The following is a 25,722-nucleotide window of genomic DNA, read 5'->3' as shown; positions in this document are numbered from 1 at the left end:
ACACCGCCACATCACTCGGGAACACCGCCACATCACTCGGGGACACCGCCACATCACTCGGGGACACCACCACATCACTCGGGGACACCACAACATCACTCGGGGACACCATAACATCACTCGGGGACACCATAACATCACTCGGGGACACCATAACATCACTCGAGGACACCATCACATCACTCTGGGACACCACCACATCACTCTGGGACACCACCACATCACTCTGGGACACCACCACATCACTCTGGGACACCACCACATCACTCTGGGACACCACCACATCACTCTGGGACACCACCACATCACTCTAATACACCACCACATCACTCAGCCCAACCACATCATCACTCAGCACCACAACTGCATCACTCAGCACCACAACAGCACTGTCCAAGCTTGCTAACAACAAGCATTGCCATAGCCAGTAGGACTCGCATTAGGAAAGTGAAAGCTATTGGCTTTGTGAATAACAATGCTATTAATTTATATATTTTCAAAGCCAACGCATATTCAAAAAAATGCAATTTACAATACCAATAGCTCACACTTTCCTAAGCATTGCAGATGCTTGTTGGAATAGAGCCCCTATTTCTTGTTGCAGGAGAGTTTGATGTTGAATGGACTGTTTGCGTTTGAGAGGTGGAATATTTGGAGGAACCAGATCAATGGGTGTTGGATATTTTCCAAGTGTTGAGAAATTGTTGAAGATGACCCGACAGATGTTAAGTAGTCTTGAGAATGGAAAGGAAGCCACTGTTTGTTACTGGTGTTAGAAGAACAGGTGTTGTTCCCACTACCTCTGCCTTTTAAAGTTATTCCCTCTGTAAGAATCCCTGCAAAAGGATTTTAGAGAAGAGGTTTATCCATCTGTTTCGTAAGTTGACCCAGTGGTGGCTCAGGTGGCAGATCTTGCACCTTGTTTGTAATTGGACCTATGAAAAGAACCACAATATATACTTGTTTGTAGAACCCCACTGATGTTGCAACCTCGGTGTCCTTTTTCATTTTTTCAAGGACTGTATCCACTTAAGGTCCTCCGAACAGATGTTTTTTTATCAAAAGGTAAATTCAGAATAGCCTTAAATCATCCTTATACCAACAGCTGTACAAGCCTACTTAAGAGTATACTGGTGTTTATACCTCTGGTAGCTGTGCCTGCTGCATCAAATGCACATTTAATAGAATTATTGGTAAAGAGTTTTCCCCCATTAACAATTACCTGTCCCCCTTTTCTGTGCTCTTATGGAAGGTATTGGAGGAGCCCTCCATTTCGTCCCAGTGGGCTCTGCCGTATCTTACTAATAGAGCTTGGCTATTGGCTACACACCATGATTAGCTGCAAGCACCAACACTTTTTCCAGAAGCATCTATTATTTTTTTCTCTTTGGAGGTGGTGCATCTCCTGATGTTTGGGAGTTAACCATCTTCCTTGCATTTGAGACTACTTAAGAGTCTGGGGTTAACTGACCATTAATAAAGGTAGGATCTGATGGTACTGCCTTGGATTGTTTTGTGAATGCATGGTGCTATGATTCTCGCTTTGACAGAGTCTTTAAAAATGTTATCTCTGTGAGGGTCATGCCTTAAGCGAGTGGTAAATATTGTGCTTCTCTTTGGGCATTAGGCAAATTATCCCCCAAAAAATACCCCTCTATTGAACCTTTATATTAGGAGACCTGGTGGAAAGTTGCTGCCCATGATGTTAAATCCTGATATGCAGAGGCATCATCAGGTGGGGATGGCTGTGTGGGATATAGATCAGGGTCTATATCCCCTTGTGGTGCAATGTCAATCATCCCAAGCATCCCCTGGGTGTAATGTTTTGTGGAATGTTCTGATCATCTCCTCCTATTGGTGAGTGAGGAGACATGTCACCTGCCTCAGATAAATGTAGTGAGTGAGGTGGGGGGGAAGAAGATGGTGGTGGTGGTGTTTGTGGGGTAGGTGAAGATGGAATAGGGATGTGCAATGGGCTAGTGGCAGTATCATTCCTCCTCTTCTTTAAAGGCTCAATAGGAGCATCCAAAGCTTCCTCCTGTGCCGCTTATGCTTCCTCATCATCCTCCTGTTGTCGACTGAAGATATTCGGTACACCGGCCACTTGCTTACGCTGCATGTCTTGGCACGAGCACCTCAGTCTCAAAAAGTCTTATGAGATCTAAAAGACTTGCAGGGCTCACAGCTCTCCTCTCGATCAGGCGAGGCATAGATTGCAAATAGAGTGTTGGTCGGTATGAGGATACTTAAAATGACAATTCAGACAGAAAAGGAACTGAGTCCGTTCCATTAGCAGGTCATTCTCTGATGGACGGATTCGAAAGTATGCCTGGCCAGGCATAGCCTGAGGCCGAGGGAGCACACCGAAGCCTCGCTACCCAGGAGGGTGATTGCTCGGACACTATAAACTAACCAATCAAGACAATACTTTTAAGTGGTGGTACTAAATAATCAAAGGGGGCACAAAGGAGTCTCAAACCAGAGGACAAGATATTACATCCGAACCCACAGGCCCCCACCCCCCGCAAAAATCTGAAGATGGCAATGACGACCATGCGCAGTATTACCAAAAGGGGTCACGCAGCCTCATAACTCGAAGAAAGCTTCTTGAAACAAAAACAACTTGCAATCTTCCGAGCCCAACACTAGATGGACTTATGCACAGCATGTGAATCTACAGCACACATGCCTCAAACAAAAAATATTATTTTATAATTTTTATGTCTTCCCCCACCCTCCCATTTTAGATATTTTTCTTTCATACAACTTAACTGTTTCATTACCATTTACCTGACTTTGCTCTATCTTTTCTTTAATCTTTTTGGTTAACAAAGCGTGAACATGACCACTTTTTAGGGCTCGACCTCTGCAATGCGCTTGCGCATTCAGAGGTTGAGACATAAGGGCTTAACCAGAGTTTAACCAACCTGGCGATTTGCTGCTGTGCCTGTGAAAAGCCAGTTCAATGCGCAAGCGCATTGACCTAAAATGCACGTGCACATCAAAGCCAGCCAGCCATCTGTTCCCCAGCGTGGTGCCTCCAGCAGCTCTTCAAAGGTATCCGCTCCGCCATTTCTCCTCCCCTGATTATTCACGGCCGGCCGGCCGTGCTTTCACTTTGTCTCTGTGTCTCGCGTCTCTCCTCCCCCCAGTGTACACGCCGGCTGCTGCCTTTCTAGCACAGATTCACAACGCTCGTGCCTCTATTCTGTAAAACTCGTGGCTCACATCTGGTATTACTTTCAATCTTGTCTTTCTGCCTGTAACCCCTGACCGGCTTCTATTCTCTGCTCATCTCTTTTCTCCATGCCTTTCCAGCTCCCTCCCTTGAGCTCTACACTCTCATCCTACTTGCAATTTTCTCCCTTCGCGCTCACTTCTAAATGTTTTCTTTGCTTTTCTCGTCCACCCTTATTTGACTAATTCTTTTCCCCGCTTACAAATGCGTTAACCCTTTAGCCCGACTGGATGGAAGGAAATGCCGGCTGCTACCTTTCTAGCACAGATTCACTACGGCCTCTATTCAGTAAAACTCGTGGCTCACATCTGTTATTACTTTCAATCTTGTCTTTCTGCCTGTAACCCCTGACCGGAAATGCGTTAACCCTTTAGCCCGACTGGATGGGGGACTCCAAAATGAATCATTCCCTTTCATAAAAATTATATCGGTCACAAACCGTGCTTTCCAAGGCCACAGTAGTAACCAAAAAACATGCTGTGTATTTTATCTACTACATGTTATAAGGCATTGACACTAAACACAAGTATATCACGGTTTATACTTTGTAGGCAGATTTATTAGCCTGATATTCGATTTAGTGATATTTTTCCCCAAATGGCGAATAGTTAAGGATGAGACATCAAAATAATTAACCTAATCCGGATTTGTTTTAGTACCGTTTCCAGAGCAGGCATTGGGTTTTCTTATTGTTTCATGCGCCTGGTGCGCTGACTTCACGACATCTAAAAGTAAACCAATGTGAACACGCTGTTTATGTTTTGAAAACCGTGTAAAAAACGTACAAAGACATGCTTCCGTAAACCTCAGAATAGAATGTGTTTCCAAGAAGTGTGTGTAATAGGAAGCGTTTAAAATGTATCTTCTATTCGTCGTTACTTCCGTTCTATTGCTTTGCAGTAATGCAAAGCATCTTCCCTGGTACACGGTTCTAGAGCAATGAGAAGGGGCGGAAAGTACTCCCAAGAGCAGTGCTAGTGGGTTGAGCTCTTTGCATGTGAGAGGTGATGTAATTCCCAATGTGTCATCAGTGGAAGCAAATACCAAAGGTTCGTGCTGTCGTACACATTAAGCCAATGCTATAACTTAACGTACACGTGCAAACCAACGTAAGTACATATTACCAGAGGCAAAGGGAGATTCTCTTGTGGTAAATGCGGATTGATTACTGTTAGCTTACATTCAAAGTAAGTCTGCTCTTCAAAGCGCAACTGAAAACGGCTAGAGGCCATTTACAATGCGAGCTGTGGGCTTAGTATTCTTAGCTGGACACCAAAGGAAACAATTGTGTGCATACTTTGGATTGCATCACTCAGCGCCACCCCAGCATCACTCAGCGCCACCACAGCATCACTCAGCGCAACCACAGCATCACTCAGCGCAACCACAGCATCACTCAGCGCAACCACAGCATCACTCAGCGCAACCACAGCATCACTCAGCGCAACCACAGCATCACTCAGCGCAACCACAGCATCACTCAGCGCAACCACAGCATCACTCAGCGCAACCACAGCATCACTCAGCGCAACCACAGCATCACTGGTTCAAATATGTTCTTTCAATGTTTCAAGCCGTTTTAAAGCTTTCACGCTTTATTACAAATCACAAAAAGATGTTAATATGTCACTTCTGTTCTTGGATTTTCGTCACAATAAAAAACACTGAACATAATCTTCACAAAAGTTATTTACAAAGATTTAAGCTACTGCCATTACAAATTAAATAAATTATTTAAGTATTTCTTATTTAAACAAATTAAAAGCATTGTTATTTGTAATATCAATACATCTAAGTCACGTAAATACAAAACATGTTGATTTACAAATGCTATAGGTGTCACATTTGCGAAAGTTATAACTATTGGCATTGTAAATGACAAAACTATTAATTTAACTATTTGAAAAAATAACACAAAAAAAAACATTTATAAGACCAATAGCTCAAACTTTCCTATTGCGAGCCCTATTGCATTTCCAATGCTTGTTTCCTTGGTTAGCAATCTGCTTGCAAATTCTGGTGAGAAACCCACCATCAAGGATATTGACTCCTGTTTTAAGTAACAAAAAGTTTGTCTAGTCATGTTCGTCATAGCCTTCTTTTCCAGAGTTTCTCACACCCCATTATCCATTGCTACTCCCTGTGCACTTGCAAGGTCCACACCTCATTAAGTTGTGGAAGAGCATTCAGAAGCTTCTAGCGCAGATAAGGATGCCACTAGTCCTCCTCAAGGTCATCTCGCTCCGAGGGCTAGTCTCTCCTCTCCGCAACGTCCTTGATTTCACCCTCTTTGAGCTGTGTTGGGTCTTCATCTATTCTCTATTTCTCCCACTTTTCCTCCATGGACTAGACTAGCAAGGCATTTTGGCCTCATCAAGCCTTGCAACAAGTCCTGATGCATGGTGGGCCTGGTCTCCTTCAGCTATTGGCATCCTGGTTGCAGACTGTTTTGGGCTAGTTAGTGTCATTGCACTGCCTTCTCCCAGCATCATTTTCTCCGTGATCAAACATTAGCTCTTCTTTCCTCTTCCCCCTTTCTAGTCTTGAGTCCCTCTTCTTTCCAAACTCGGAAGTACTTCCTTCTTCGCTTGCTTTGGGTCTGTTGCTTAAGAAATCGCTCCAAAGTGGCAACATCTTTTAGAGAAATATTTCCAGCCCCATTTAAGGGGCAGGCATGTCAGACTGTCGAGTTGAAAAGCAGAGAGAGACTAGGAGGAGCAGTTCACTTTCACTGAAAAAGATCACACTATTATTTTTTCCCACCATTTAGGAAAAAGGTACCTGATGAACACACGCTTAGAAAGGTGACGATCTGGGGCACTTGATTAGGCACCTGATCAATCATGTGTTCAGATGTTCTAGAACTTCCAGAATCCATGCTAGCCTGAGGACAGACTGGCAAATGTAATTCTAAAACAGCATATGAATGAAATTAGTAATTAGAAAATAATTAAAAGTTGCAAGTGAATGCACCTCTAACCAGTCTTCAATTTGCTTGCAATTGTTTTGCTTTGAAGGATTTTTAATTCAATACATTAATAGCTAATCACCAAAACAAGACTGATACAAAGGGAAAACGACAAGACAGTTTTGTTTTTAAGAAATTATTTATTAGAAACTGTATTTCCCCAATTTACAGTGTGATATATGTATGTACATATATACATATTTATCTTTATTTAGATATTTTACAAGTGACAAGTAAATACAGCCACTTTGTTTGGAAATGGAAAGTGTTCTTCCAACCTTTATTTGTAGCAGTTTGACTAAATAAAGAACCACCATTCTAAAAAGAGCTAATGTATGCTTTATGGAGTCAGTAAAGTGAGAAACGATCAGTTCATCAGCAACCGTAACACTATACATGTCCACCATACTAACATTTTTCGCATAAATAGGAAAAGTAGGAAGCACTTAAAATTTGACAAGATCATTTTGTCAAAGAGAAGGATCATCAAAGAGCCTTGCTCTTTAATCCCCAAACCAAGGAGATGGTAATTTCCAATCAGATAGGCAGAGATGATCTCAAACACACAAAACAAAACACTGCCATTTCTTGCCTCTTAAATGAAGAAAATATTGAAAAAGGGATGACACAATGTTGTTCAGCCCATGGATCAGGTTCTTGTGATAATGGGTTTCAATTCAATGCATCATTCAATTACTTCATGCTACAAAGGATCAGGAGTCTCACTAAAACACTTTTTTTATGTACTGTATCCATCAAGAAACCACAATCTACAAATCATCCAATAAGAACATTTATACGTTGACTGAATCAGCCATGTCCGGTAAAATGAGTCATGATATGGAAATGTGACTCAAACAAAACGAGTCTACGTGTGGATTTAACAGTATTTTATGACCGCTAGTAAATACAGATTTTAATGTGAAAGAGTTCAGAATAGGTTTCACCTTTTGTAAATTTGCCGACATTGCATGCTTTGCACATCTCTTCCAGTTATGCTGTACCAATATTCATTATGGTACAGTATATTTCAATTTAAATGTTCCATAATTTTCAGAAGAATTTATGGAACCACAATGGAGGGACACATTAGGGAAGCACACTTAAATGTACTTTCTACACACCTTCCTAAAAAAATTCACATTATTTACTATATTATGCTATAGGAAACCTGAGCTAAAACTCTAGAAATGCTTTGACTAGACAAGGTTACGTTTCTAGCCTGATTAGCATGGTCACTATGAAAACCTATTTTAAAATTATTCTTTCAGAGTAGTTTATTTAATTAAATGGAAAATGGTTAAAAACAAAACTATTAGAGTGAAAATGAAAAATTTGACTTTTGCTGCATTTTCTACTAAGCTAGAATAGCAAAAAAGACCTCTGTGGCAGATGGAACATTTAAATGTTTAATCTTCGTCACTGCTCAGTTGTATAACTTGTAGGAGTTGTTTATTTTCACATTACTATGACTCCAGTGTAGCAAATGGAAAAAAATGTAAACAGACTGCTTTGCTCTTATTGAATTGGTCAGTCATTTCTCCTCTCAAAGGAGTTACGGATGATGGGGTATAACTGTATACTCCAAACCTCTTCATTCTTACGCATGCCATTAGGTGAACTGGATATGTACACACTGGACAGAACATTACTGTAGAGAAACTAGACAACAATATCATACAATTTGCTAAGTGTCCAGAATTAAACAGATACTTCCATTGTGGCTTGGCTCATTTACCAGTTCCAAATTAATCAACGGAAGGGATGTGGCTACAACGTTCAATAGAGAAATGACAACTGCTATGGGGCAGGTCCCAAGAGAGGAACAATGTGCTCTAAGAACAGAATATTAAGGTTAAAATGGCTAGACAGAACACAAAAGTGTGCAGGTGTAACCAGTATGCCTAAAATACATGAAGTGCTGATGACATAAGGCACTTTTTTTTTTAATGGTGCAAGGGACTGAAGCCAGTGGACATCTCAGGTGAGATCAGCCTGATGTAAAACTTTGTTATGAAGGAACAGAAAATAAAAAATATGTTTGATGATCAAACATACCACAAAATCCGAAACTGTTCTGAAATTCTAATAAAAGATCGTTAAGATTTGAGGATTACAAAACCCATCCTGATGACAAGTGGCAACCGTCGATGAAACATCCACTTCCATGTGCACTTTTGTCTCTAAATCCCATGGAAGGTAGACTGGAGGAGAAACTCCACTTCCAGTCACAATTGTGATGCTGCTCATCCACAAGCAAATCTCAGCCGATCTTCCTTCACTTTTTATATAATAAAAGTCGTTTCATTGGGTGTATACCCTCTTTTTATGATACTTCTTACTATGTCAGCATGGAGGTTTGTACTCAAAGGTTCCACTGCCAGAACACAACACAATCTACACCAACAGAATGAACTCCTTTAACTTTTCCCACTTCTCCAAAACCACAAAATGGAGCACCTTCATTCGCATGCAATGAGCCAACTGTACCCCACCCCCAAAAAGTGGTGAATACAAAAATACAGAGGAAGTCAGATCATGGAACACATGTGCAATGGAAGTGAGCTTCCAGATATTGGAACACCCAATTCCCCCATTCGCATATTCTTAATCCAAGTGGCTTGTAGGCAAATTCAACTGAAGATTAACTTAATATATATTTATATGTATTTTACATTTATGGTACATAAAACTTGAAAAATACGAGCTTCATAAATATACATGCTTAATCAGTTAGTCTTTCTTCATATTCCATTTTTAGGACACCTGAAGCTAGGAGGTTTTACCTACGTTAAATGTGTCTTTTTTGATTCACCTAAAGCAAAAGATATTTACAAAAGCAGTAAGACACAAGTACCACCAACTCTAAGAACTGGCTGTAAAAATATTATTGCGGGATTGTACAGGCAAATTGCAGCCCATGACTCCCCACCCTATTATCCTACTTTCACCTTTTATTTAGCTACTAAAAAAGCAGCTGATAATGTCATACAGTTTTCAGTGCAATACTTTACATTAATTTAAAAAAAATCCTATAATACAGAAAATATCAGCCCTGTAGGGGGAAAAACAAAGCCTCCTAATCAACCTACAAGCATGGACGTATTTTTTCCATCACCCAGCTACAAGAAAGCAGACCGCTTTTTTAGTCACTAGTCTGCAGACTGCCATCTGTTATTTTTGTTCGCTCGGCTCCCATTCTCTCTATGCATCCTTTATTTAAGAGTCCCAACCCTGGCCATGCTGGACAGTCTAGTGGGAACCAGAGAGGCAGTGAAATGTCTGCTTTTTCCGTGTTATTCTCTTTTGCAGTTTTGCCTTGTTTGCTGCACTGGCTCCAACTACAGCGAGTTCAGTTTAGTTTTGGTTTCAATACCTTACAACTTAGTCAAGGTGCTGTGAAGCTCGTCTCTATGGCGCTCCACAACTTTCAGATGTTTTCAGGGAAGCACATTTCCCAGGCCACAGTAGCTGTGAAATTTTGCAACATTATATTTCAGTGGTTTCCCCATCACTGATTAAGCAGTCTTTGATGCAGATCCCTAGATTCCCCATGTCTCAGCAGAAAACAATGAACTGAACAAGACTTGTTTGTTGCACGGAGTCCAGGCTAGCCTTCCTATTAGGAACGAGTGGTTTGAGCTGGATCCACAAGCAAAAGAGATGGATGAAAGGGGAAAACCCTGCAAATGCCTGAGACCATAAGATGGTGTGTTAACAGAGCAGGGTTACAATACACAAGGTCAGTTTCAAGCCACAACTAGGAAAATCTCTGAAATGTTGCATTTCTTACTTTTCATGCAGTGGCCCCGAGCCAAGTCACTAGGCTGTTTAAATGGCCACACATCCCAGACGATCCTAATTCTGGTGATACTTTCTATCAACCTTCTCTAGGTCTACATACTCATGTGCCATGACTAGGGGGGTGCTGCAAGTCTTGACCAGAGAAAATCGGGTGCAGCAGAGGGTGAAGGTGCAATGCGGTGGCAGCTGCTGAGCCAGGACGAGGGGCAAATAAGGTTGGGTAAAGTGCATGAGGCAGGTGGTGAAGGGTTAGGTGGCCTGGGTGGAGAGCAGAGGCTGGAATGATATGAATAGGGTGCCCAGCAAGAAAAGTATGTGGGTGGGCAGGAATCAGTGAATGGGTAAGGTGAGAGAGCGAGATGGGCGTTAGGTGGTGTTGAGGAATATGGTGCACCTGGGCCAAAGCTTGGTGTTGGTGTGGGTGCATGCCTACAGCTGCAGCTGCAGCAGCAGCAGCATGATGTTGCAAGATAGCATGCTGGACAGTAGTGATGGATGTGGCCGAGCCTGGTGCTTGTTGCTGTATATGAATCTGCTGCATGGTGGGAGGTACTTGGGTGAGGGCTGATGCAGGGAAGGCCTTTACTTGCTTAGCCAAAAGCTGCTGTTGAATGTGCTGCTGGGCTGCCTGTTGCAATTTGCCGTACTTTTCCATCTCTTCTGGCGTAAACGTAATGGGCTGGCTCTCCAGTGGTGCCAGAGAAAAATCATCTTCTCCCTCAGGGTCTCCGTCAATGCTCAAGCCCTCACTCTGGGGTCTGTATGCTGAATAATGCTCTGGATCAGGACCTAAAGGCATCAAACCGCTATCCGTAGGGAAAGCTGGGTTACCACTGCCAACTGATTCCAGAGCTACCCGGTCCTCACACATACTGGTCCCATAGCCATGAGGCAAAAGCTGCTCTGAAGAACTGTAGTATTCTTGATGCTCTGATACTCCAGGAGGAACTGCTGGAGGATGCAGCACTTCAACAGCTTCTTCTAATTCATGAACAGACGGTGTGTCATTTACATCAAGCTTCACAGGTGTATCGTTTGTAACAGGTACTGTTGGTAGCAAGATCTCTGCACATGTTTGCCCAGCATCTGCCAGGTCCTCAGTTTTCTCCATTCCAGCTTCATCTTTCTTAACAGTGCATGGCTTGCGGTTTGTGGGCAACTTTCCAATTAAAGGCATCCCTGGCTTGTTACCCAATGACGGGGGCAGCTTAGGGCCAAAGTAGCCCTGAGGGGGATCCTTTAGCTTTGCCCCACCTTTGCTTGGTCCTGCTGCAGTCTCTCCCATGGTAACAGATTTCCTGTCCATCCTTCTTGACTGAATGTTTTCTAGCAGCTGTTTTGCAGTTAAAGAGCTCTTTCCATCAAAAGGCTCCCTTTCAGAACTTTTTCTGAAATTTGAACTGTGAGAGAGGGTACTGCTGAACCCCTTAGAGTCCCTTCCTCTACTGTCTCCTCTTTTTGAATGGCCATCAGCTCTACCTGATCTGCTGTAACGGGGAGACTGTGAACGGTAGATTTTTGAACGGTTAAAATCTCTTCGGCTAGCTCTCCTGTCATCAGAGCTTTCATGACCACGGGACCCCTTTCTGGAAACAGAACGTTGGGATGGGCTTCTGGTGCTGCGACTACGGTCTCTGCTGTAGCTACGGCTACGTTTCCAGCTCCGCCCTGTGTCGCTGCGGCTTCTCCTCTTGCTGTGGCTCCTGCTACGGCTGCTGCTCCGTGTTCTACCTCTGCTTCTTGTTCTTGACCGACCCCTAGTGTCACTTCGGCTACGGCTTCTGCTCCGGGATCGGCTATGACTGTAGTCAGAGGAAGAGTATTTGCGCCTTTTCGATGTACGTTTTGAGCTATTGTAGTCTGAGTCATCGTCAGAGCCATGGGATCGCTTTGATCGCCGTTGGGACCGGTTGCTATACTCACTATAATCACTTGTATCTGAGTAACTTCGCCTGTGACTGTAATGACTGTTGTCAGTAGACCGGTCAGAACTTGAAGAATAGGACCTTGGTGAAGAGCGTCGCTGACCAGATCTCGAGCGGCTCTTAGATCGTCCGCTTCCAGAGTCATCATAATCACTATAGTGAGACGCAGATTTTTGGCTGGAGTGCTTCTGATGAGAACTTCGGTCACTATCACCACTACTATGACGGCTCCTGCGCCTGGACCTACTCTCTCGCTTGACTGAACATTGTCCATGTGTAGCAGAAGATAAAGATGAAAGTTGGGTCTCAGGTTTGGGTTTCTTGATGGCTGGCTCTTGGCATACATTGACAGCAGTGTCATTTTTGCTGATAATGATCCTTTCTGAAATAGAGAGAGGCTTTAGAGGGGTCACGTCATGTGGACTGGTCTTTGCCTTTAGCAGCTGGCTTGCAGAATCACTACCTTCGGTTTTCACAACAAACTCTGCATCAACAGGGATGGTGGTCTTGGTCTTCTTACGTTTATGCTTCTTGCGTTTCTTTTGTTTTTCTTCACCAGCCTCGTCTTCTGCCTTGTGCTTGCGTTTACGCTTGACAGACTTTTTATGCTTCTTCCTTTTTTTATGCTTGTGAGATTTCCCAGATTTCTCTTTTTTAACAACGCTATTCTCGTCAGGTTCACAAAGCAGTGCAACGCTGGTCTCTGCTTTATTCTGTGCGCCACATGTATGTACTGGAGTCTTGACTATGTTCTTTACATCTAGACAAGTAGACAGATTTTCAGCGTCTTTGCCTTTGTTCAAATCCTTTTGTTCTACAAGTTTGGAGGACTCCTTTCCAGGAGTTCGGGTATCTTTTGTTTTTTCAATACTTTTTTTATCAGATTTGTTTCGTGAAAGTTTGAAATCAAAATACAAAGGGTTACAACTGTAGGAAATAGCTGGCTGTGTCTGAGTAAATACCAAGAGTTCGGATGGCCACTGCAGCATTGTGGTGTCGTCTTTACCCAGAACAGGAAAAAAAGGCCCACTGGGCTGTCTAGGCCCATCCAAAACTTCAACTCTACCTTCAATAGGGTTAGTACTTTCATCTGGAGTATTTGATTCCAAGCTTTTGTTTTCAATAAGTTCACTTAAGGCAGTGATTGGGGCACCTTTCTTTTCATCCTGTTTAATCTCTTTGGCATGGAGTAATCCCTCTGGTTGCTTTGGATTAGTTACAATGCTCTCAGCACTCCCTAGATTCTCTGTTTTGATATTGCTTGCAGTGCCCGTTTTGGGGATGACAGACTGAACCTTTTTCCTTTCAATTACATGGTCTTTGGTGGCAGGATTGCCTTTGGTGGCAGGATTGCCTTTGATGGCCTCACCACCCTTAGCCGCTGCACCTAACTTGTTGGCTCCACCCACCTTCATTGCCTCACCAACCTTGCTCATTCCACCTGCCTTAACAGATTCTCCGTTCTTGGAGGCTTCCCCACCCTTGTTAGTTGCCCCCATCAGGACAGTCTCACCACCCTTGGTAGGCCCACCCACCCTGATGGACCCATCACTTTTACTGGGAGGACCCAGCTTAATGACATCAGCACACCTAATGAGACCACCCACCTTGACGGTTTCAGCCCCTTTCTTTGATGTGCCAACCTTAAGGATATTACCAGACTTATTAGGTGTACCCAACTTTACGACCTCACTGCTCTTGATTTGACCACCCATCTTCAAAGACTCACCACCCTTGCTTGATGCTCCCACCTTAATGCTCTCGCTGCCCTTGGTGACCCCACCAACTCTGGTCTCACTGCCCTTAACAGTGCCACCCACCTTAACAGGTTCACTGCCTTTGATGGGGCTCATAGTTTTTATGGCATCACCACTCTTGACAGGCACACCACCCTTGTTACCTTCAATGCCCTTAACTGCCCCACTTGACTTCATGGTTGCAACGACCTTAATGGGCTCATTGCTCTTGTTGACAATGCCCAAATTGGCTACTTCACCACCCTTGCTTACTCTGCCACCCTGGGTAATCTCAGCCTTTATTGGTTCTGCTCCTTTAATTATACCCCCAGTCTTCTTTGCCTCTATGCCCTTTGTGGCACCACCACCCTTTATGGGCTCTATGCTCCTTATGCCATCAACCAACTTGGCAGTCCCGCTGCCCTTGACAACATTTGTAACTTTGATAGTTTCATTGCTCTTGATAGGGCTTATAACTTTGATGGCAGGCGCAACTTTTATGGCTTCACTGCTTTGGCACCCATCACCAAATTTGACTAGGTCTCGGCTTTTGACAGGATCACTGTTTTTGCTGCAGTCTTTAGATGTGTTGCTTTTGATGACATCTCTGCCCCTGCTGACTGTACTGCTGTCATTACTTTTGTCACCATTTTTGATGGTATCCCGAACCTTGCTGCCACTTGTGACTGCATTGCCATCGCTACCTTTGATACTCTCATTGCCTTTGTTACAGTCACTAGCTTTGACGGTGCTCCGCACTCTGGTGCTACTGTCGCTTTTCATGTTGTCACTGCCTTTACCAGCATCCTTCCCTTGGCTGCCATTGTTACCCCCCATTGGGTCAGTGCCTTTACCACTGTCTGTAACTGTCACAGAATCTCTGACTTTGCAGCAGTCAGTTGCTTCAGGACCTTTTTCGTTGCTGCTGTCTTTTGCAGGATCCTTGCACTTGCTTGCCTCTAATCCTTTGCCGGAAGCATTATCTGCCTCCATCTGGTCAGTTGACCTCATGAAGAGTAAAAACTGAAAAGGTGGTTTCACTTTACAGTGTGCAGGAGGTATGTAGTGGTAATACTCTGACTCTGCATGGAGTGCCTGCTCATCTCGCTTCATTTTCTTAAGCTTGGATAAGGTACTAGCCAGTGAGGCACCCGAATCAACCTCTTGAGTTTCCTCCTCCTCAAGCTTCTCTTCAGGGATGTGACCAAGTTCTACTTCCCCTGTTCTGACAAACATCCCCTGCTCTAATGATGCTTTATCAACCAGCATGCCATCTTCCGTTAGGCTAGTGTCTTCTACTTGGTCTTTAAAAACAGAAGATGGAGACTCAAGTTTTACAGGCACCTTCTTGGCAAATGAGAAACAGACTCCAAGCTTCTGCTGTGGGGTACCCACATTGGTTTTCATGCTGAAGCTAACTGATTGAGTTGCTGGAGTAGATGCAGCTGCTAAAGAAACTGGGCTACTTGTAAGTGCGGTATTTGGAAGGGGAATTGTCTCCAAAGTGGCCTCTGCGGCATACTGGGGAGGACTCATTTGGGCAAAACTGCAATTCCCAATCGCATCATCCCTTTCATCGTCACAGCTTTCTTCATCGACAGCAACAGTTGTGGGTCGGAATCTTGGGCCACTTCCTGGAGCACTACAAGCAAATCAGAAAAAGATGGGGAAAAAAAAGCTTACAATTCAAACGTGACATGAAAAATTAATATGAATCAGGACAATAAGTTACCTTTACGCAACACTGACACGGTCACTGAGCTCTCTCACTTTCACATGCCTACATCGCAACACAGATCCGAAAGTAACAGGTTACTTAATAGTTTTGCAGCTCCACGCTCTTCTAGATTCACATGCTTTGCACCAATCCACTACCACGGTGTTGGGCCAAATGTATAGCTAACAGATGTTTTAAACTATGGCATCAACTAAGTCAGAGCCATTAAAGCTCACGAAAGCAGCGACCTTAAACTGCATTGCCCCACTACATGACAATTATTTAAATTATTTTTTTCTTGGCACCAACTTCCCTTCTTCACCAAGGACGTGGAACAGTCACATATAAATCTAATAGAGCTTCAAGCTACAAAACGTGTTAAATATGAGTAACCTCTTTCTTTTACATCATTAAATCTAATCCAGATTCACATGCTGTGCAAGGGGTATGTAGCAATATATAACTGTGGTGAATGAATACTCATGAATACATGTTTTAACATAGTTTCACCCACCAATGCATCGCTATTATATTGTACGAATTCACTAAAGATATATGCTGATAACCAAGTTGTAGCTGCACAGGCAAAGACATCCTACCCAAAAACACCAACGCCGCACCCTTTTTACTAGTATAACGTGACCTTGGTTTAGCCGACTATGTTTTATTCTGTAGTTTATAACACTACAATCGTATTGTCAAAACAATTTACCTGGCTGTTATAACCTTACTTGTAAGTAACCCAAGAAATTGTGAACCATGCAGTACAAATAACTTTTGTTGTAGTTCGAGTTAGTTGTGTGCAACACACGATAGCTGTACCTCCATCTAAAGAGAGTGGACTTCTTTCTGCTGAGTTTGTTAGAAGAGAAGATAACTGAATGATCAAATGTGAAAAGGTGATACAAGTTTTGGAACAAGCAGAGAACGTATACTCATAACTACGTTTTCCTTGTGAGTTACTCCTGCACTGGAAAAGCTCCTAATTGGCAATCTCGCTGGAGAGTTAATAGCTAGCTAATAAGAAAGTACTATTTAACACTTTCTTTTTTTATTTTCTTAGACTTCAGTTCTGTGTTGCTTCAAACAGTACTTTCATGAGATCTGTTAAAACCAAATTCACATCTAAAGTTGGTACTGGTATAGTGTGTTGTGGAGAATGTCTTTTTGAACCTTAAGCACTTTTTGATTACTGGCATTGAGAACCCATACCCAATTAAGCCCTGGGGTCTGTTCTGCATTTGCAGACAAACCAGAATTTACTAAATTAGATATTGTATAAAAACATTTACTAGCATTATACAGCCTTGATTTCATTTATAGGAAAGTATGAAAAATGTCAAAATGGACCATCATCTGTTACAATTCATATGTTATTCAGCAATACAGTTGCTCTTTAAACCAAGATACTAAAATCAGACAGTGAAAGAACATCTGGTTTATCATACATCTAAAAGAGTAAGAAGATATAAGAAGTCAATGCACAGTTAAATGCCTTGAGTTCCGTAACTGTAAACATCTAAAAAAAATACAGTAAGACATCCAACATTCTTTGGGTAAGTCAGCAGATTATGCAGTTATTCTATTCGTATAAAATTCATGTAGAGTGTGATGATGCAAGTGCCTACAACAGCGTATAGCTGTTCTTAGGAAAAGACGACAGACTCGGATTGTACCAGAGTAAAGTGTAACATTTAAAAAATGACATAGTTCTCAAAATCTGCCAAATCTTATGATAACTGATAATCTTAGAATAGACCGCCAAGTTCCCATTTCCGAGGTCAAACTACTGCGGATAGTCTATAAATAAATCATAGAATAAAGTATAGCCAAAGGGAAAGTAACAACACCACCCTGATTACATGGAAGCTGTAACAACTGTATAGCACGCTGCGTTTATTTTATACTGCCAGCTAAACTTTTGCCAGGTTTATTAGACACTTTTGACGAATTCTTTCTACAGAAAGTGCTGAATAGCCCTAAATAGATCAAGTACAGCAGTAAGACGACCGTTTTAATCATGTTTCACTTACCTATTAGGTCCAAATGTAATCTATTCCATTTCCTAAAGATCCAGAGCAAAGTCTAATATAAGGCCTCGTAATTTTAATTAGTGATCTCCGCTATATCAAGAGAGGTTCTTGCACCAAAGTAAGCTACAAACGTAAACAAAAAAAGAGAATTGGGGTTCTCTGGGATAATAAACGTTAAAATGTCCATCTTATTGGTTGGTGTTCCATTTATACCCCCGAGACTAATCTGAAATCGGCAGTTGCATTCTTTATTAATGCAAGACCAGTAACAGGGTAGTAAGTCAATTTAGCTATGTCGTCTGCATATGCTAACAGCTAAATGTAAGCAGACAGAGATAGAATAAAACTGGATCAATTTAGGGCCTAGATAAAGGACTCTAATATAGGAAAACCTACTGCGGAGATAGTGGGCACTCCTGCAGAGTGCACCGGCTAATATAAATAGGAGCAGACAAACCACCCATATCACTTGAGCTGTTAATGACTCATACAATGCCTTCCGACACATGAGGTTATCATAAGTCTACAGTGTTCATCACTGACCAAAGAAACCGCCAGGAGACCTTGTCCAATGCTTTTTCAGCGTCCAACACAATCATCCTGGCGGACCAGCTCCATACTCTAGCCACCTTGAGAGCAGTGACAGCTAAGTTGATATGCAAAGTAGCATTGGGTGCGGATATAAAATCATGCTGCACTGGATCCACTAAATCAGGGATAACCATACCAAAGCGATGACAAGTTTTCTGGTATAAATCAGAGCCAAAATTAATCTGCAATAAGAATCTGCACAAGATGGTTCTTTATTCTTAGCAAAAACTGCTATGCATGTTTCGCTTATTGATGCAGGTACAGAACCAGGTACGGCTTGAGAATTGAACAATGCAAAACTGAAGAGTGGCTACTACATTAGAAAAAACATTCTAAAAACTCCAACGGGAATAAGTCACGCCCAAGAGCCTTGCCGGCCGCAAGCTGAGAAACTGCTTTATGTATTCCCACCTCAGTAACTACAGTGTACAGTATCTTGAGTTTATTTCCTCATTACAAATTAAGACAACTCTCCACCATTTCCTCTGTGGACCGATACAAAGCGGAGTAAAATTCTTTAAACACTAACAATAAGAGGTTTGCCCTTTAACATTATTACCCAAGGCCTCCGAAACCAATGACCACACTTACACCTTTACTATCTTTGACCTGGAAAAGAAGTAATCTGCCATTTTCCTCATTATTTTCAAAACATGAGACCGGTTTAGTCTCCACTTTTAAACAAGCCTTGTCCCAAATCCTTTTCCTAAGCATCATGCACATCACAGTAAGCCATTCTAACAGGACTCAGAGGAGGACTGAATGGTAACAGTGAGCGAAAACTCAACTTTTAATTGAAGCAGCACCATCTGCTTTTTCCCTTCCAAATCACAAAACTCGCCGTCTGTCTCCAAATGTTGGCTTTTAGAGCATCCCATACTATCAGCTTTGTTGAGCCAATATTGTGGCCCACAAATTCCTCTACGGCACACTGCACAAAAATAAAAGGACATACTCAGTGTCTAAAAGCAATTTCTGATCAAATGTCCAAAGAAGTGGAAAATCACTGAAAACCAGTCCCTTTTGATTAAAAGTGAAAGGGCATTATGAACTAACATAATTGAAGGGTTAACTAATACTAAGTGCAGAACTCATAGTATGACTTACCACGAACATGTGCATATGCCAGGACGTAAAAGGTGAAGCGGAAATTTAAGTGAGCCCAGGCTCCCAGTTACGACACATGAGCGCAAAACTTCAATTAAAGAAAAATAATCTATCACTTGCTTCAACGCTATCCTGGACGTTGACATGAGATGTTAAGGGTGTTGTGTCTAAACCTGGTTGTATAACTAGATTAAAGTACCCTCACATGACAATTGGTTCTGGCCATAGGCTAAGCTCAGACAGAAAGACTATGAACAATGATGGACTGCCTTCATTAGATGCGTAAATGCCAGAAATAGTTAATCCTAAACAACCCCTATTTTCTTGTACCAATAAGACAACCCTATGATTTTGGAAAAAAGTACCAGATACTGCCAGAGCCCTGTATCCCAGACTTCCAACCTTTCTGGACTCTGCTATAGTTAGAGGAGTCTCCTGCAGATAAACCTAGTCGGGCTTTATTGAACTCAATTCCTCTCTAAGCAGTTTAATCTTCGCAGGTAATCTCATACAATTTACATTCCAGGTTAGAATCTGTATATCCTGGCTGTGAAAAAGAAACTTGCTAGTCATTATTTCTTATATTCTCATTTTGAATGGCAAACTCAAATAGAGAAACAAGACACCGCAGCCCTTTCCAATTTTAATTTTCTCCCCTCCAAACGAAGCAACCATGCACGTTTTAACAAACATGTTAAATCATTCTGTCCACTACTCTGCCTGAACCCCCCCCCGCGCCAACCCAATCCCATCCCTCCCTCTTTTTTCCAATCCTCCTGTGCTTGACTCAAATAGCACAAACAAACAAGGCAGCCTAATGCTTAATCCCTCTTAGGAGCAAGCACCCCAATGTGCTTGTTTTCACAATTCCAGGGTTTAACATCCTGAGCTACCTTCCCCCCTAATCTTCTCCCCACAACCACCCACACCAAAATCACCCAAACCACCAATTGTCCCTGCCCTCCCCCCTTACTCCACCAAACTATCCATACCTGTCCCTTTTTCTCGAGGGGAAACTGAACTTAACCCCATCCCCCAACATCCTTCGACACTAGGGCAGAGCAGTCTATCACCAACTATCTCCTGTTGGTGCCACAGCTATCAAAAGTAGAAAGAAAAAGACAGAAGATACAAGAAAATATATAAGACACTTGAAAAGGAAAAAAAAAAAAATAAAAAAAATAAGAATTTCCCAGTCACTAGCCGACCTCTCCCAAAAGATCCAACCTATGAAAGTTTAGTTTTGTCTGAAGTAAATCCCACTAAATTTAAAACAGCAACACCACCAACACTAAACACCTCTACTAAAGAGACCAAAAGGTTATGCGCTTTCTAAGCTCTTTACCTTCTCTGAGTTCCATACAAACACTGCTATAGAGAGGGAAGCAAGAATGGACAAGAGTAAAAATTTAGTGAGGATCCCCACCACTGTCTTAAGACGTCCGTTGCTTCTGAACAGCCTGGATCAGCTCTCACAGCCACCACCGTTGTTCCACTATCTGATCTGGTGGCAGAAGTTGGACCAGGCAAAAAACTCAAACCCAAGAACCTTGCTAGGACTAGAAGAGCACGCTAGCTGAAAGGCTAAATGCCGGAACATGAACTCACTCAGACAAACTAAAATGGCGCAAGGATATTTGAGTTGTGAGATTCTGGTTTTCAGAAGGGGAAAACATGAGCTATTTGAACTTGACAATCGATATGACAATCCCACATGAGCCCTTTGAACTTGACAATCGATATGACAATTACCAATTTGAGCGAAGTCTTGTTTAAATAAGCTAATCTCATATTCTTGGGTCTTCACCCTTATTCCTCTCTGGTAAGTCAAGACTCTTAGGTTATTCCTCTGCACGGGATTCTCCACGTCTTCAACTTTATGGTCAATCACGTTCAATTTGACCCATGCCAGCCCACTTGAGTTTGCAATGTGTTAGTTGCCTCCACAAATATTTGCAGATTGAGTCTCAACTTTGTTCAATCAACCATAAAGTATAGCTATATTATTTGACATTTTCTGCAGTATACCCAGAGTCTTGTGATGCAAAGCTTTAAACCGTAGTCTCTCATGCATTTTTAACTATGGTGCTGCAAAAACTGATATGTGGAAGAGAGTGAGGGAGACCGCTTCTCAAATGTTGGGACCATTTTACGGTCTGCAAAATTTAAATCTCCGTCTTCAGCCAGCTCTAGAGACATCAGCTCTTGACTAGAAGAGGGCATTGGTATGAACAAGGAGGGATTTGAGGCTAGATATAAATGTTAATTGTCAAAAGAAGGTATTTAACGCCCTACACACTGTAGCTCATTGGACGGTGTTAACGCCCTTGAGATCCCAAACTAGCTTTGCCTCTTTGAGCCATCGCCTTCCCTCCCATCAGATGTACCATACCCATCCTCCAAATCCTGAGCTATAATCGGTTTCTTCTGAATTGTAGCACCAAGGTCCTGAGGCCTTTCTTTCGGAATCCCCACCTTTGACAATCTATTAGTTTGTTTCTGTGGACTTGAAAACCTTAGTTTGCTTACTGGTTCGCCACCAAGCCCTCATCACCGTGAATTTCAGATTCAGACTACTTTCACAAGACCAGTATGACGAACAGAAGAATGAATCTAGAGATTTGTGTATCCCTTCATTCGGCACTCCGACTCACTAGATGGGCAGAGCTGTGCTCTGGGAGGTGCTTCATTAGCTCATTCACCTCTTCAAAATGCTGGTTGGCGTAACCTCCCTTCTCTGGTCCAGAATGCTAGGCAACATCAGCAGTTATTGGCTCTTGCTTCGTGAGGGTAGGAGAGTTGCCTGAAGAAAGCAAGTCTGTGCTTTCTCCTCTTCCAGCTGGAACCCCCGCCCCCCCCCCCCTCCCCTGTGGTGGCTTTGGTGGAAAGAGACATACCCTGAGGAGGCTCCTTCTTGGCCAAGGCATAGAACACTTTGATGCAGAGGACAATCAATCTTGATAAGGTCCATTTTTGAACCACTCTTCCCTTGTTTTGCACAGGTGAATCCAGCAAAAACCCAGACGTTCAAATAGTGTTCCTTAGTCAGAGTGATATAAAAACGAAGGGGTCTTTGGTATTCAACCGGTAAAGCCTCTCTTCCTCCTCAGAGTGATGCATAGGAGAGAACAACGTGAGGAATCATTCCTGACCAACACTGAAAAGCAACCACTTTTATGAGAAATAATGCTCAAGTATGAAGTCCAAACTTGAAGTGAAGAAGATGGTAAAAAGGAGGCTGGACGAACTGCTGGTGCAGTTCATGGATGTGCCATATTGAAGGGATTACAATAAGTAAGATATTCCTAAGTGTCAGCAATTTAAAAGGACATGAGTGCAAAAGGCATGCACATAAAAAACATCAGTACCAAGTTAAGGTCTCACTGTGGTAAAAACATAACACAATCATTGATTTGAACAGAGGGCTGGTCAGACAAATGTGGACATGCAAAAAGCCCTACAAATAACCTTTAGCAGTGCCTGTGCCCATATCAAAACCTTTGCGGGCCAAAGACAGAACAAATAGAACACCATCAAAAAACTTTGACTGAAGCAAATTAATGCCACGATCTTCGAAGCAGGCTGTAAACTTTGCTCAGATGGCAGAATTCACAGTTTTTGAACGAGTGGCAAACATTCAAAATCACAGCCCTGATCTTTGGACTGGGTAAGAGTGGTCTGCTCAATTCAGACACTGTTCATCACCACCCCCTTTCTGAATCGAGCATTCAAAATCACATCAACCGCTTAAGCAGGGATGTCAAAACCACTGAGCTGTTGTTGGGGTATACAGATACTCAGACTGCAAATCGAAGTGCCAGGCTCTCAGAGGCTAACCTAACCCATAATTTGGGGAAGCAAAAATGCATAAAAGAAATTGGACAACTAAAGAGGACAGAACACATCTCACAATGAGCCATGAGGTAGAAACTTCAGAGTACAAAAAGCTTGACAATGAGGGTTCTCTGCTACAGCGAAGGTATCTACCCAAAGCATCTGCTGAGCTTGTTCACTCTGGTGTTCAGGAAGCCTGTCAGGTGGTTGACAGTCAGGAAAATCCCCCAAAAGTCTAGCCAGCACCATAGTCTGACTTCTGGCACAATACACCCTGCCAGTACTGCAGTACTACATGGTGGTTGTGTTAGGCAGATCCTAAACAGGGCTGCCCACGATGGATAGCAGGAAGATCTAGAGGTTCAACTGGATATCATGCACTCCTGCCTTAGGTTAGGATAGTTTGATCCCTCCTTACTTGCTGGAGTCTTTGACTGCCAGACACCAACTACCCTAGGAGGGGTGATCAGGAATGTGAGCTCCCAATCTGCCCTACCAAGAGGACTGGATTCACCGCCTAGATACCAGGGACCTTTCTTGTCATGTAGAGAAATAGAAAAAGAACTGGGCTTCATGGCATAATGCCTGCTTCCTTTGGGCAGAGGTAGGGAACTTCTTTTTGTAGTCTGAGATCATAAATTGTAGGTCAGAGACCAAGGCTGAAGGAACACAAACAATCTGTGGTTGTTAACACCTTGGCTGCTATGGCTTTTCCTCTCCTGTGCTGGAAGTTGCTATAGTCCATGTTTCATGACGAGCTCAGCTCGTGATAAGCACAGCTCCAGTGAGCCTCATGACAAGCTCAGCTCGTCATGAGCAGCGAAGGGGTTAAGGATGGCTTTCGTCGTGTTAGTACGCCTGCTCATCCATGTCTTGATCATCATAATCAGAGTCTTCCTGATACTCAACATTGAGTTCAGAGGGACTTGTTGCAGCTCTAAACATACTGTCCTCATCCAAATCATCCTCCTCATCCAAAAGGTGAGAAGGAAGTAATTGTTGAAGCCTACTGGGGCGACAGCCTCTGTTTCGTTATTTATTGCTGCAAATTTGTTATTCCCGTCCTTGTTTTAGGTGTCGTCTTCGAGGCCGTCGTTGGTAGAGACGTCGACAAGGAATCATCAATGGTTACGATGGGCACAACTATCGACGAGAGACCTCTCGTCGTCGAAGTGGTAGTCGAAGGGATGGCCGTCAACGGTACACTCATCGACGTGCGAATCATCAACGACGAGGCACTCGTTGCAGAGGTCGTCAACGAGGATTTCTTGATTTTGATAGTCAACGACACAGGGGTACGTGCCGTCGACGAAGAAGTTGTCGACGAAAGGGATGCCGACGAGACCAAAAGTGTAGAAATGGTATTCGACGAAGTCACTAACAGCTGTATGAGGAGATTTTGTCGTCATCAAGGCCACCGTCAACGAGGTGGCAGTTGACAGGGCTGAGGAAGGCTTTTTAAAAGCGTGTTTCACCCTCGGCGGAGTAGTTAGAGGGTCTGAAGTTGGTTTTTGCGACCCTTGAAGGGGAGAAGACTCCCTGGCAGGTAACTAAGTTTTGGAGCCGCTGAAGACTTTTTCTGAGTCTTCTTTTGAAGTTGCTGCGTAAAAGGACCTGGAGAGACATCTCTGGGCCTCTTTTGAGGAGTCTCAGAACAGGATTTCGATGAGCTCTCACTCTCCTCAGAGGACAAGGGGTCTTCTTTGTCCTTAAGCCTCTGCAGCCAAGTTAAAAGCCTTCCCTCATGGTCTTTTAAAGTCTTTGTAAAAAAGGTACGACATACCTTGCAGTCTTTAGGTGTATGGTCCGGATAAAGACAGTAGAGGCAGTCCTTATGCTGGTCGTCGCCATGTAACCTTCTTTTTGCAGGTACCACAGGGCCTAAAAAGGCCTTTTGTAGGACTACCCAACATGAAGACAGGAAAGAATTCACAGAGAAATATCCGAAGAAAATACCTTAAATCCAAGAGATAAGGAAAAACCTGAGCAGTGCTCAGTGGAGACTCCCTTAACATGACGTGTGGTAGAAAATCTGAGGGACTAGAGCTCCTTCCAGGAAGGTTCCAGAGGGTGGTGGCAGCGGATTGGTTGCTCTCTAGAGTTTGGTCCTTATTACAAAATGACCTGGATATGTTACTAATGTGAGGCCTTTGGCCTATTACTCTATATGTCTAATGGGACATTACTTTATTTATGTACCGTGGACTCCCATCCCAATGACGGGGAATGATTCAAGCATGTGAGTCTATGAGAGAGATACCCTAATACTGATAAGCTGCAAGCCTGTGTTAAAAGAAGGAAAGTACATTACACATCCAGAAACGATGCTGAAATGCTTGTAAAATATGATTTTTTTTAAAACTGTTGAAAATAGATGAGGAAGAACACGCACTTGGTTCTATGCACCAGGGAGGAGCTAACAAGAAAGGAATGGAAGATTACAGAAGCTAAGCAATCGAAAGACTGCAAATAAGAGTTGAAACTAAATCAACTAATTGTATGCTGTGGGGGGTTGTAAGCTCATTAAATTGTAAATATGTTTTGTGAGATCTTTGGCCCGATTGGCAAAGAAAGCACCAGTCAAGTAGCTCTACTCAACATATGTAATAAAATCGGATAGGGAAGGGTAGAGTTGATGAAATCCTGGGTATGAGAAGATATGACAAGTACTACATCTGCAACCCTAACAGCTGAGTTTTAGTTAAGGGCACATGCATTTGACCAACTGCAATCTTTAATTCAGTGATCTATGTTCAATCAAAGTAAAAA

General features: G+C 42.8%; 1 protein-coding gene across 4 annotated transcripts in view; it reads right to left on the bottom strand.

Annotated features, from left to right (window-relative positions):
* Positions 1-6,326: 6,326 nt before the first annotated feature.
* The window catches only part of GPATCH8 (G-patch domain containing 8), a 351,647-nt gene continuing 332,251 nt past the window's right edge, over positions 6,327-25,722 (bottom strand). For all 4 annotated transcript variants that reach the window (XM_086923894.1, XM_086923893.1, XM_086923895.1 and 1 more), the window contains one exon: positions 6,327-15,313. In XM_086923894.1, coding sequence (XP_086780020.1) covers positions 10,111-15,313 — 5,203 coding nt within the window. In that variant the 3' untranslated portion in view covers positions 6,327-10,110. The remainder of the gene's footprint in view (positions 15,314-25,722) is intronic.

Source organism: Lissotriton vulgaris, chromosome 5 (assembly GCF_964263255.1).
Source record: "Lissotriton vulgaris chromosome 5, aLisVul1.2, whole genome shotgun sequence".
Taxonomy (NCBI): Eukaryota; Metazoa; Chordata; class Amphibia; order Caudata; family Salamandridae; genus Lissotriton; species Lissotriton vulgaris.
The sequence above is the reverse complement of the archived record's forward strand: the minus strand, read 5'-3'. Positions and strand labels throughout refer to the sequence as shown.